The following is a 13600-nucleotide window of genomic DNA, read 5'->3' as shown; positions in this document are numbered from 1 at the left end:
ATGAATATCCTTCACTCTAACCCACGCATCCTGATGGATCCAATTCAATTCCAAATAAACAGTTAATACAAAGGCATTACTTACTTCTGACCTTGCATCAAACATTTTCCAAAAAGGTAAAGGTTTAATAAGCCCTTTCTCTCTGCAAACAGTTCTTCAAAAACATGCGAACAGCTTTTTTATTTTGATCTTGTTTAGTGTTTTAATTGATAGCAAAGTAAAAATAAAACATTGATTTTTAATGTAAACTGACATCCATAGGAACAGTCGTTGTGACTGTTAAGACGAATGGTAAAAATTAAATAAATATACATTTCAATTGTTTAATGCTTAAATATACAAAATGTCCACTGTAGTCCGAGTCAATTATTTCACATTATCAATACAATAATATTCTGAGAGACACACAAATTCACAAAGTTGTTGGTTTCAATCACTTGGTTTTGAAAATATGAAAAATGGCCATTTGTAATATAGTGTCTAGTAATGTGGTTTCGCGCACACGAAAGCGTTTGCTTAATTTTTTCCCATTAAAAACAGTATCCACCACAATAAATACATTGTTTTCTGTCTTTATAAAAACAGAGTGCAACATCACCTGGGAAAGATTAGCAATATAAATAGCATATGCGAGTGTCATTTTGACTACTTTCACAACGCTCTCCATCCTCCTTCTTCATATACAGACACTTCTGTCAAACTAATTAATTTGAAGTGCCGCGGAAAAAAAACTAATTACAAGGTCGCGAGGTGCAGATATTTTATTATTGAAGAGAGAATAGAAGAGGAAAGTTTGGAGCTCCAGACTCGACAGAGATGTGCTTCCCAACCTCAGGGCGTATAGGAGGGTCTGCACGTTGCTTAGAGACAACGGGTGAGATCGCTATACTTCTCTTAATTAGCCTTTCCTCCATCCTTTTGTCTACCGCTGCCTGTCAGTCATTTCACCGACTAAATATAGTATGTTTTCTTTGCGCTTGAAAAGTTGCTTTCAAAAACTAAGCTCGTTTTGATTTCAAAAGGACGGTCACAATATAAAAAATAACGTCTTGGTGGGGAAAAATCTAATCGGGATAAGAACCTCTCATTGACTTCTTGTGGGGCTTTCTTTGTAGATGAATGGAACATTATGGTTTTTCAATGTAGGGTAATGGCACATGAAGAAACCAGCGGTGAGGTGGGAAACAAATGCACTGTCTTTGGGATTCTTTTGTTGGGGCGTTAAATTAAATCGATATTGCTAGTGTTAAATAGTATAGGGAAATGAAAATGGATTTGTGAAGTATCAGGTATCCGAGCATTATACTATGGATTGCTGATATGCCGAAAGCAGGGTGAACAATGGTAAATATAACAGGATTTAAGTAAAAATAAGAAAGTGTGTGTTACTTATTCATATCAATGTCGGACAAATATGAATCTCCAGATCTCAAAGTGGTCAAATGTTGGCCGATTTATCTGCATGGTTTATAGATCAACGTATCACAAATCAAGTTGCATGTCTGTTATATAATTATTATTAACAGCTGTGCTTAAAGCTCGAAAAGAACTTCCAAAAAAAGTTTCCAAAGTTAGACTACATGTCCCTTGTGAATAATAAAAATCAATAAAACACAAGTCCGACATTAAACAAGGCTCAGAAATAAGTATTTTAGGAGATGGCACGCTGGTCTCATATAGTAAGCAGATTATAAAGATTAGCCCTTATATCTTATCTTTAAAGAGGACATAAAAGCAGACTTTGATTTCATCCGGATCAATTTTACTACAACCTAAAATATTTTGCTTTTCCAGCAAAAAGAAAATTGCTGAAAAGTGTATTACACAATTATTATTTTTTAAAGTTGCGTTTCGCTTTATTTCTTACTGTTTCTTTATGAAGTTAAACATGCTGAAAATCACATATTCTTTTTTTTACTATTGACAGTTCTCGCACAAAACGTATCAAAATGTATAAAAAAGTATTTTCACACATTTATGCATTTTTTTATTTTAACTTGTATGCTTGAACTGACAAGGTACTGGCATAACACTGAGCTCAAAACAACAGTTTAACATAATACTAAAAATGAGTCATCCAAAACTTCAGAAGTGTACTTTTGATCGTTTTTATCTTTTGTGACTAATACTGTCCTCACAAACCAAGTTCCAGACGTAGTCATCCATCATCGCTTCATCCCACCTTGCCTGTGCTACAGAGATTTCTAGAATTTTCTGACAGTGACAATTTGATATGAATGTGTATATATTTGAATATTTGTACAATGTATTTGCAATATAGAGAAATATTGTAATTAATGATATAAGCTCTAAATTAACTTAAAGCTAAATATCCACTATATAAATATCCAATTTCCCGCTACGTGAAAATAAATATTATCACTATAATTGGCACCATATAACTGTTCAAGAACTTTAAAAAGGTCGGGTGAAACAATTTGTTACAGTGTGTTATCATTTCTTCAACCCAAATACACCTTAACTCTACTATGAGTTTATTTATTTTTATTTTATTTATTTATAAACGCATATATACGTACATGTGTTTATATAAAATGAACAAATGTTTATGAATAATTTCAATTATGTACAAATATTAATAGATACAAATATTTCCTGAATATATACATATTTGTGTGTATGTGTTTCTAAATACAAAATAAATATGCACAGTGCACAGACATACATTATGTACAAACAAACTTTTATCCTAGATGCGATTAATCACAATTATTCTCTGAACAGCCCTAAACTTTACAATTCATATTACCCATTGCAAGTACAAATGTGTTAATGAAGAACCGGAGAAACGGTGGTATCCGGGTCCCTCTCGACCTAGATTATGTTTGAACTGGAGATGTTTTCTGTAGCTCAACTTGTACTAGGTCATGGGATCCATTCCCCAGGAAAGCACATACTGTACTGAAAAAATATATGCACTCCATGTCGCTTCGGATAAAAACATCTGCCAAATACATAAATGCAATGTAGATGTTGGGAAATGTGAATTCGAAACATTCATCTGTACTATAATGGATCAGCCAATCAAATAACACATCAGGATACTGGCCATCAACGACGGGACATTTTAGGTCACCAAGCCCCAACTACTGCGAAGGCACATTTTGTACTTGCATCACTCGTCTGAAAGACTATCTACGACGAAAGGCAATTTTTAAGCTTTTGATGGTGGTGATTAGTTTGAAAAGCGATGTTTACTTGGCCATTATGTACCAAATGTACAGCATTAGGTTAAAGTACATCTCTGGATTGTAAAGAAGGTTATTAATGGAGTCATGTGTTTCAAAAAACATATGGTGGAGGCATCCATACTTGTCATTTATCTTTCTTTCAAAAAGCCTTATTATTTTGAAGAATGATTTGATCAATATACAACGATACTCTGAAAGGTGCTCTGCATACGTGAGTCACCAAATGGTTTATTTTCAGCGGTTGCACATGTCAAAGTGATGTGGTGGGCTTCAAGAAAACCCACATAACATCTGTAGTACATCTAGTAAAATATCTTTGAATGAAAGATTTTTTTTAAAAGCATGGAGACCCAGCAATCAGATAATGAAAGCCCTTTAAAAAAATATTTGGCCTTGTGTCATCTTGTTTGAGCAATCCACACTCAGCATTGATGTTGACTTGTACCTCCCGATTTTCTCTTTGGGTTAATACAGTTCAGTCTAGCTGGCTGTTTATAAAACCTTACAGTATTTTTGAAGGGTATTTTATTATGGAATGCTATGCAACTCTTCGGCTTTGATACCTTGCAGATACGGCTACACATTTCAGTGGTCGTTCTATAAATTTTCTTTGTGGTGGAGGTCCGGACAATACTTTTTTTTTTAATAAATAATATTTAATTAAATGAGCCTAGTTAATTGTGTGTAGTTAATTTTTTAGGTTTTATCTGGCCATTTATTTTATATTTTGATACCCACAGTTTGTATGAAACAGAAAGGCCTGGTAGCTGAGAAAATGTGTTGTCGATTTTAATATAAAAAAAATATTAGCAATAAAATGTAACCAACGAAATGAATTCATAATGAGCAGAAGTACTTACAAAGTTACTAACAAGAAGCCTTTCCATGCCGTTCATACTAGAACGGATTCAAAATAATCTCCGTTTAATTATGATTCATTATGAAATGTTCTTAACATGCTGATTATTAATGCTATAAATATTATCACATGCTAAATGTAGATACAAGAAGTTATGGTTTATCTGTCACAAACCTATATAGCAAACTGTTCAAACTGTAAATCTATATGACTGACTGACAGCTAAAAATACTCTGCTGCATTTACGTTTACTTAAGCGTTACAGCAACAGTGTCCATTTATTAACCTGCTCTTTGTGTCTGCTGGTCTTCATATACGATGCGGGAGAAGCAGCACTCACAGAGTGGAAGGGGTTAAAATAAAGCGCATTTGGCGCTAGATAAAGCTATTAGAAGATAAAGCAGAAAAATATAATCAACATAAATGTCCCTGAGTGTGCGTGATGTGTACATCTCAGTTATATAGACATGCGGCTCAATTTAAACTACAGAAATAGTCTGATGTTTTGAATGGTTCTTTGTCTCGCGGTGCAGGTGGAACGAAGCCAAGCTGGGTGAAGACTGTTCATCCGGCGGTGACTGGACAGGTCTGTTGCTGTTTGTCAGGGGCAGGGCGTGCGTCTTTTCATTACTTGGACTCTGAGCAGGAGAGCAAATGTTGCAATTTTCACCAAACTGGGAGGGTTTAAAATCGCAAATATTTGTATCTACTTTTCAGGTGGTTGATGCAACATATTTTTTGACGCGCTTTCTGTCTGCTGGTGGGACTGTGTGTGTGTGCACGCACGTGCATTTGGCGGAACTCTATACGAAGAGCAGGGGAGAATTGTAAACACGTGACCATGCAGAGACAGAAATGACATGCCGCCATGTAAATAAGATAACATCTGTATAGAAAATAAAATTAACCTTCAAGGGGCGTGTGCGGTGACATTGGAGGGGCGGGGCACTACCCTAAGGTAATGGTATAGGAATTACTGCATTTAATGCACTTTTTCATTTTACGTCATGTTGGTGAAAACCAAAGACCCACCGATGCACTGAAACAACAATTTGAATAAAAAAATAAATGTTCTTAAACTGTCTGCAAAAACTTGACGCAAAAAATTAAGTAAATTAACTTTTAGAAAATCTAGTTGTATTTTACATTGTAGTAGTTTTTAAGTTAGTTCAATATAATTGAAGTTTAATTATACTGATAAAAGCGAATTTGATTTAACTTACAGACTGTAATGAATCCTCACTTTCCGTGCGTTCAGTGTGCACTCGCAGTGGGCTGCGTGTAAAGAAGGTGCAAGTGTCACGTAATTCTAAAGTTGGACTGCTCCATAAAGCTGTCAAAAGATGTAGAGCGCTAAATTGACGTGCAAATAGCCTCACGCCGTTTCTGTATACAATGAAGCTGCGAGAGAACAATTTAAAAGTGTTCAATATTAACAAAACACACGCCGCTGGAGAGATCCAAAACACTGTTCGATGTTAATACAACACCTTTGACAAGAAACACGATGAAGACGTTAGCAGCTGTTAAAAGTGAAGAGTGATAAAACTACTTACAACAGATTTCATGAATATCATTATATCAGACTTCTTATAGCACCTCTTATACTCATAACTCAATCTCTAGTAATCCTTCTGTAATATACAAAAGAAAAGATCTGTGAAGATAGACAAAGAATAATATCCACCTTCACTATAGCCTACATATGATGTGGCTAAAACATTTAAAGTTTTTTCCATATTAGGAATTAATGTGTTAATATCTTCAGTGCAACTTTAAAATGGAAATAATACAAAGACTTAGCATTGATTTAACTTTTATCAAAGTAGCTATGACTGGCAAATGTTCAAAAACAAAAAGAGGGGTCATAATGTATGGTCTCATATGGCTTGTTTTGAGGAGGGTGGGAAAATAACTATTCTTTCTAAACTGTGTTAAAACCATATGTATTGTAAAAACAAAACTAAAAAAAACTTTCAATTGAGTTTAGTTACTACACAGAGATGGTTTTTATGTCTTTTCACAAGTCCTCCACAAGTTAATAAATCCCCCATAAATCTATTTTAGGCCTTGTGTAATAATTCAAAAACACGAAAGATAGACTTTTCTCCTTAAATCTTTCTATTATCTCAATGGTACAATACAGGTGATGCGATACTATTCACTATGTATTGGCACTCTTTCCCACAAGATTAGCATTTCAATGAATTTTATATGTCTCGCCACTGAGAAACCAACTCAAAAAGATTACAAAAAGTTTAAAGACTGGTTGCAGAAGGAAGAATTAACATATATAACAAGTTATTATCCCACATGAGAGTTCTTGTGCTATACAAAAAAATGACAAACGGCAAAAAAAGTGCAAAAAAGCAACAATGTCCCTAGAAACAACCACACAAACGTCCAATTCTAAGCACATCTCTATAGCTTTGTCTGTTTGTTTTTGTGTGTGTGTGATTTATTAGTCAAAGTCGTTGCATGGACTGAATCCTAAAAAAGTGCGTCTACTTTGTTTCTTAAAGATAAAATATTACCATAGTCTATATAGTGTTAAATAAAATGTTGGCTTTATGAGAGGTTGAAAAACAGTGACAAAAAGTAATAAATCTACTAAACAGATAACAAGTGTTACGAGGTACCGTATGGAAAATCCCTTCAACATTTGTCGTTTAAAACCAATAATATTCAAACTAAAAAGACTAAATAGTTTGCTGATACAGCTTCATTTTACTTTTTAATTAGTGACAGCTACTTAACAACGGCACCATACATCAGGACGGGCTTTTAATCCTCATTTAATAGCACAAAGACCCTAAAGACAATAATCATCAGATCATCTGCGTATAAAATCATCTCCAGTAGAGATGCAGCTATGTAATTGATATGAGATTTCAGCTGGCTAAAGGCTGTTCTTTTTTATCATGTGATTTTCACATGGATTCTCGCACTTCACTGAAACAAAAGAATAATTTGCATGCATGTAGAATGGAGATGTTGGGGAATTGATGATACAACACATACAGCTGATATGATGAACCAAACCGACACAATAATACAAAAAATGATTTATTTTTAATGTGCTGGCAAAAATATTTCTATAGTGTCGTAAAAAAAAACAGAAAACATAGCGTCCAGAAAAATGTTAATGGTAGATTGATGCGTTGAAATTACATTCAAAATGTTAATGACCAAAGGTTTTCTGCATGTTAGAAGTGGTAATTCCAAAAAGCAAACTAGCAAAACGTTACGAAAGAAAATATGCCCTTTATATAGACACATGTCACTGTGCACAACAAAGTTTTAATTTAACAAAAGATCACTATCGTAGTATTTAAAAGGATTAATATGGAAACCACTTTTTATTCTGTAATACAAAACATTGACAAATTTCATTAAAGAAAAAGTTCTAACAAAAATGATAAATTTGTCATCATTTTCTCACCCTCGGGTTGTTTCAAACCTGTATAAATGTATTTGTTTCAATGAACACAAAGATATTTGGAAGAATGTTTGCAATTTTCAGATCTGGGACATCATCCACTATGAAAAGAAATAGTATTTTTTTGTTCTGAATACATAATGAGATAATTTGAAGAATTTAGGAAAACAAAGAGTTCTAGGGCTCCTTTGACTACCATTTAAACCTTCCTACTATGGTATTCAATGATGTCCCGGAACTGAAAATAACTAACATTCTTCCAGATTTCTTTCTTTGTGATCATCGCAACAAACAAATTATGAAATAAATAGTAAATTATGACAGAATTTTCATTTAAGGGTGAACTATCCCTTTAAAGACCCAAAACACCACACGCGCAGCTTTCAGGGAATCCCATTTTGAGAACATAATCTCAGATCATATGGGACACTGTAAATGTTCAGGGGGGTTTAATGGCAAACAAGTCACAGTGTGTCACATGAGGGGAAGACTAAAAAAGTGAAACCATATGGCAGATTTTAACACATTTGGATTTACATGGATTTATTTCGCTAAAGCGAACTCCAGCACATTTATATGGAGAGAAAAAATGAGCAAGTGGTGTTATTGCAGTTACCGTTACCATATTTATGCAAAAGAAAACTACCTAAGGTTTTTACACAAGACGTCTGTTACAGATCTCCTTTTTTTTATATATTTTTATTCTTGAGAATGTTCCTAAAAAGTGAAACATCTCAGAAACATGAAAAACAAAAGAAATGGTGGACAAATGCTATTTCTAATTACTGTATCGATATTTTTCCGGCATTAAATATTTTAGTAATGGGACAATTATTATCTTTAAGAGCACGTCTGTAAAACTGTATGAAGGTCAATGTGCGAATCATTTCTATTACATCAAATTCCTAATCCAGAACAAACCACAAATACAACTGCACAAAGCAATAAAGTGCAAATGAAAGACCAATCAAATAAAAAACATGTAATAATACAATTACACATTAAGACAAAATATATTAATATACTATTGTATTGCCTTGTTTTCTGCTGATTCCCACCTCTACTATGTACATGATCACAAAAATACTGAACCGAATTCACATGAAAAGAGAAATCTAATGTTACAGTCAGAACTGGGATAAGCTACAAATTTAATCTAGATGCCCTCTGACAGAATGGGAATTCATAGGGTTTTAATGCGTGGCCATGACAGACTTCCCAGATGTCTGAATATTTAGGCACAGATGTCGGACATATTAAAATGCTGTTCTTAACTCTTGACATTGAGAAAAATCTTGCAGAAATGACAAATATGATGTCTGTGCTAGTAAAGTGCTATAGCTAGAAAGTGGTTTATATGTTTTATATAGACAGCTTACATCAATGTGCTGGAAAGCTTGTATTAGGCATTCAGGGAGAATCAATAGGTTTTTGTTTCATTGGTGAAAAGCACAAATTAGTTGCTTGGTGGTGCAGAGGCGCTCTTAGACATATAACGCAATTATTAATAAACTCTGCTTCTATACAGAAATGCACTGTATCTGAATTGTTTAATATTTAATGTCAAATAAAGAGTAAATGCATTACATAGGTGCACCAATTAGACCCATTCAGATCAAATACAAATGCAAACTATATTCCTGTAGCTCAAACTCATGGGTTCCATTCCCAGGGATTCCCAGTTGTGTGTATCTTTTTATTGACTGTAAATCAGGGATGCATGATAATTATAGACCATATTGGTATCTGATAAAATGGCCAGTACATATATGGCCGATAATTAATAATAAATTGCCGTAATACAATTTTTGCCGATATATATATATATATATATATATATATATATATATATATATATATATATATATATATATATATAACAGCCGATAAATCATAATTATTTATTCTGGTTAAACTTCTTCAGCTGCAAGAAACTCCCAGTTAAAATCCATTACAGTACTGTCTTTCTGTCCTGATCATTTACTCACTGCTATTAACAAAACATTGTTAATGTAGCTGCAGTATGTAGATACAGTATTTATGAATGTGTTAATTATAGGATCTTATAGAATATTGTTAGAATCAGACTGCTGTCTGAATGCTTTCTGTTTTGAGACCTGTTAGACATGTGGCTATTAAAAACATATTTCTGGGTTGCTCTGGAAGAACATTTATAATTGGTTTATTAAATAAAATATACCAGATAGTTTGAAGGTTAATGAATCGTTAAAAAGTCTAAGGTAGGCTTTGTACATCATTTTCAGGGGAAAAACGACAACTATTGGTTACCTTGTTTCTGCAGTCATTGTTTTCAAATAAAAGCAGTTGTCCACATTTTGCCTTTTGTTTCAGTCTTAGGGATTTTTTTATTTAGATGCTGTATATCTGCCTATATACCAGTTATCGGCTTTCAATGTTAAAGAACAATCCTATATTATTATCGGCCAAAGTTTACATATCGGTGCATCCCTACTGTAAATGAATGCAAATGTAAATATTTCATTATAAGGATACTTAATTTACTTCAAATCTTTGGATTTTTCTCCCTTACACAACTTTCCAACAAAGATGAAAGTTCTGTTATTTTTTCTATGCGTTTTTTATAATTTATCACAGTGGTCAAAAAGGATGCATCTTGAATCAACGCAGCCTACATGCAAATTAAACCTGCTGGAAACTGTCGTCAAAGCTGCAGGCGCTTCTTTAACAACCTCTTCACTTGGGGATGGATGTTCAAGACCATCTTAGAAACATTATAAAGTCACTCCTAATACACGCGGAAACATTCTCAAACCGCAACACGCAAGGTGCTATTACAAACAGATTATAATTTTGAGAACAACTCTGGAACTTGTAAAAAGACTAGGACATATAGTCCGGGCAGTATTGAGATGTATAAAATGTGTTAAATGTCAAAGGAAAATCCAAACCAGCCCTATATATTTAAGTGAGAGGTTTCAAGGGACATAATTGGCCATAAGATTGTTGCTGATATGCGATGAAAGGGGAAAAATGAAGGATGCATAAAGAAGCGTTCGATGAGAGAGGGGGAGGTAGATGATGACTAGAGACAGAAATAAAAAGTGACATTTTTCCTGATGTTAATGGTTCTCACAGCAAGCAGCTCTGACCTTCAGTTTTGTTTGAATTTGTGACTCGCTCATGCATGACACCAAATGTGCGGCGACAAACCCACACAGAGAGACACGAAAAAGCCAGGAAAGCCAAACTATCTGACCTATCTGGTCCATATGTCCTAGCTATTCGCGTGGGTACAAACAATTAGACGACACATTTACAACAAACAAATTTCAATATAAAACACTGACCACTCGCCAGAAAAAAAATCGCACACCAAATTAAATTCTATGTCGTTAAAAGCTTGAGAAGAAGGAAAAAGAGAGATATTATAGGTATACTACACTATAAAGTAATGTGTCCATGACATTAAACAATAGCTCATGCCGTTCAGTATCAGACCATAAACTGCAAGCAAATAAAAACAAAATGCTTGAAAATATCAAAAATCTAAAATATCACAAATGCTTGACATCCAAAATTAAGAATGAAACAAACTGATTTGCAGACAAAAGATATAACTCTTGCGTAAGCGTTGCAAGGGCGCTGGCAAGCAGAAGAGCACCAGGTTCAGATTTTGGAACTTTGACCCTTGAAAAAGTTTAAGGAAATGATTTATGACGAGTTCTCAAGTGTTATCAACAAAGCACGAAAGCGAAATCTTGTCCTGGCTGAGTAAATCAACTTTTACATACTTCTAGGTTTGAGAAATGCGCATATGGCGGTTTTATAATTTCATCCAAAGCTTAGCAGTCATTACAAAATGTACTGCAATTTACTATTGACAGACCAAACCCAATTATTCAGGATGTTTCCTCAACAACACACAATAAGAATTAATCTCTTCTAATGGAAAATTAAAGGATGTCTGAGCAGACATACGAGACACAAGAAACAAATTCAATATGCCTCAACACAGGGATTAGACATCATTTTTTCTAAATGTTTTAAGAAATTGTCATTACTTTTGCAGGACGTTCCCCCTGTCACATGCACATTTTAACAGCATATATTTTAACAGCAATTTGTTCTAACATGAGACTATTTAAAATGTATTTAATAATGTTTGAATTGATGAGATTACACATATCTGTAAATCAGAATGATAAAGTGCCATATTTCCAAATTTAAAATATTTATCTCCAATCAAATATTTGCCTTTTTTAGCAGTGAATCCAAAAGGATTCCACCAAACACCATCTCAATGCCTTGTTACTTTCTGAATCTGATACAGATGGAAGCTCCTTTTTTTTTGCATAGCAAGAGGGGATTACTAAATTTAAAGGCACCTGTCAAATCAAACAACATAAACAATCCTCTTCATAGTAAAGATAAATGTAAGTGTAGAAGACAGCATTAAAATCGCTTGATATGTTATTCAACAGAAAAGTAAGTGTAAAAGCTTTTGGGTCCCTGCTTGATTCACACATTTATGCCAGAAATCTTAATTCAGCACTAGACAGACGTTATATTGTTGTGGTCAAGAGAGAAAGTGACTAACATTTAGCATACACAAAAACTGCAGTTAACAGATGCCAAACGACAAGGGTTTGCTGACTGACATTAAAAGAGAGATTAAGACAAATCTCGGGTTGAAAACTAGAAAACCTCGAGGTTAAGACTCGATAATCTCCCAATAACATCAGATACGGCGATTTAAAGGGATTAAACAAAGCTAATGAAATATCAGATGTGACGGGGGAGGGGCAAGAAAGCGACCGGTTTTTGGAAGATTTTTGGATATCAAAAACTAGTAAATAACGAAATGAAACAACACTCGCGTGCTCTTAAAAGCAAATTAAACGGAGGCGCTTACGTTATTTGCTCGTTACATTTACGTAAAGTCCTTAAACGGGCTTGATTGCTTCAAAGCGAGCTATCGATTAACGCAAAAAATAGGAAATGAAACGGACTGAAATATCAGCGTATATATTCGGGAAAAGCTTGAAAATGTTACATTGGACAGTGATTCACGTAACGCAAGAATCTCAGGCCGCGAGAACAACTAGCAAATATGCGCAGTGTCATTTTCTTTGTCAACCCCCCACCTTCCCCTAAAATACAAAATAATTTTCTGACATTTCCCCATTGCAGCAATGCGCGCTCCCCCAGCGCCGATCATTTGAGGGGAGGGAACGCGCACGGTAGCACATCAGCATGACAGCGGGGCGGTGACGCGCACAGCCCTCCCCCAAACCCAAATAATACAGTAGCCTACAATGAAACGGGGAGCGCGCACACTGGCAAAACGAGAGCGTTTGATTGGTCCGCGGACAATTCCCTCTGTACACGCAACACGCCCTGCTTACAATAAATAAACATCGCCCAAAATTTCCAAAAAAATAATTAACTTAAGGAAACGACGTCAGGCAAATAAACCGGCCATTCAGCAATGATGTTAAAACACAGATGCGTACTTCGCACGCAGTGTTTGTCAAAATAACGGCCGCGCAACTAAACTCATAACCGCAATATTTGCCAAGGTCCAGCGGGCGCGAGCGGCTTGAGGAAAAAATCGTTGCGAGACAGAAAAGCCGCTTCGCTCGCTGTCATAGGCGACGGATTTTCGGCAGTTCCCCTACGCCACATATATAGATCTAAGCAACCGTTGAAGCTGTAACGTTACCAGACCATTCTGCATGATAGGTTAAACGAGCTTACCTACACAGTGAATGAGTTTATGCCGCCACGAGTCAAGTTCCTGCCGAAAGCCGCGCCTCTCGATCGTGCATTGCTGCCTTCTGCACAGACTCGCCATTTTCTATCGGCCCCTCCCGCGGGCGCGCACCTTCTGCTGGGAGCTTCCCATCTTCCGACGTCATCAACACTCAGCCCCTCTCTGTGGGTGGGGCGCGAGTGTGGGGGGCTTCGATGCTGCAGCAGCTTGTCCCTCCCATATCCAAATATTATTCAGCCTATGGTACCAAAGCTGTTCAAATAGTGTATCTCTGCACAATGGAAGCCATGGTGATGTGGTTCCTATCATTCATTAAATTCAAAATATCCAAACTG

At 35.3% G+C, this 13600-nt stretch overlaps 1 protein-coding gene and 1 long non-coding RNA gene across 2 annotated transcripts in view; one reads left to right on the top strand and one right to left on the bottom strand.

Moving 5' to 3' along the window:
* Positions 1-4658, top strand: part of LOC130429603 (uncharacterized) — a 37581-nt gene extending 32923 nt beyond the window's left edge. The window contains exon 3 of the long non-coding RNA XR_008907643.1: positions 4605-4658. This is a non-coding gene — a long non-coding RNA (uncharacterized LOC130429603). The remainder of the gene's footprint in view (positions 1-4604) is intronic.
* lcor (ligand dependent nuclear receptor corepressor) overlaps positions 1-13346 on the bottom strand; it is a 40236-nt gene extending 26890 nt beyond the window's left edge. The window contains 1 exon segment of the mRNA XM_056758250.1: positions 13250-13346. Coding sequence (XP_056614228.1) covers positions 13250-13346 — 97 coding nt within the window.
* Between the last annotated feature and the right edge of the window lie 254 nt (positions 13347-13600).

The sequence above is a fragment of the Triplophysa dalaica genome, chromosome 10 (assembly GCF_015846415.1).
Source record: "Triplophysa dalaica isolate WHDGS20190420 chromosome 10, ASM1584641v1, whole genome shotgun sequence".
NCBI classification, from domain to species: Eukaryota; Metazoa; Chordata; class Actinopteri; order Cypriniformes; family Nemacheilidae; genus Triplophysa; species Triplophysa dalaica.
Note: the sequence above shows the minus strand (reverse complement) of the source record. Positions and strands in the feature narration are given on the sequence as shown.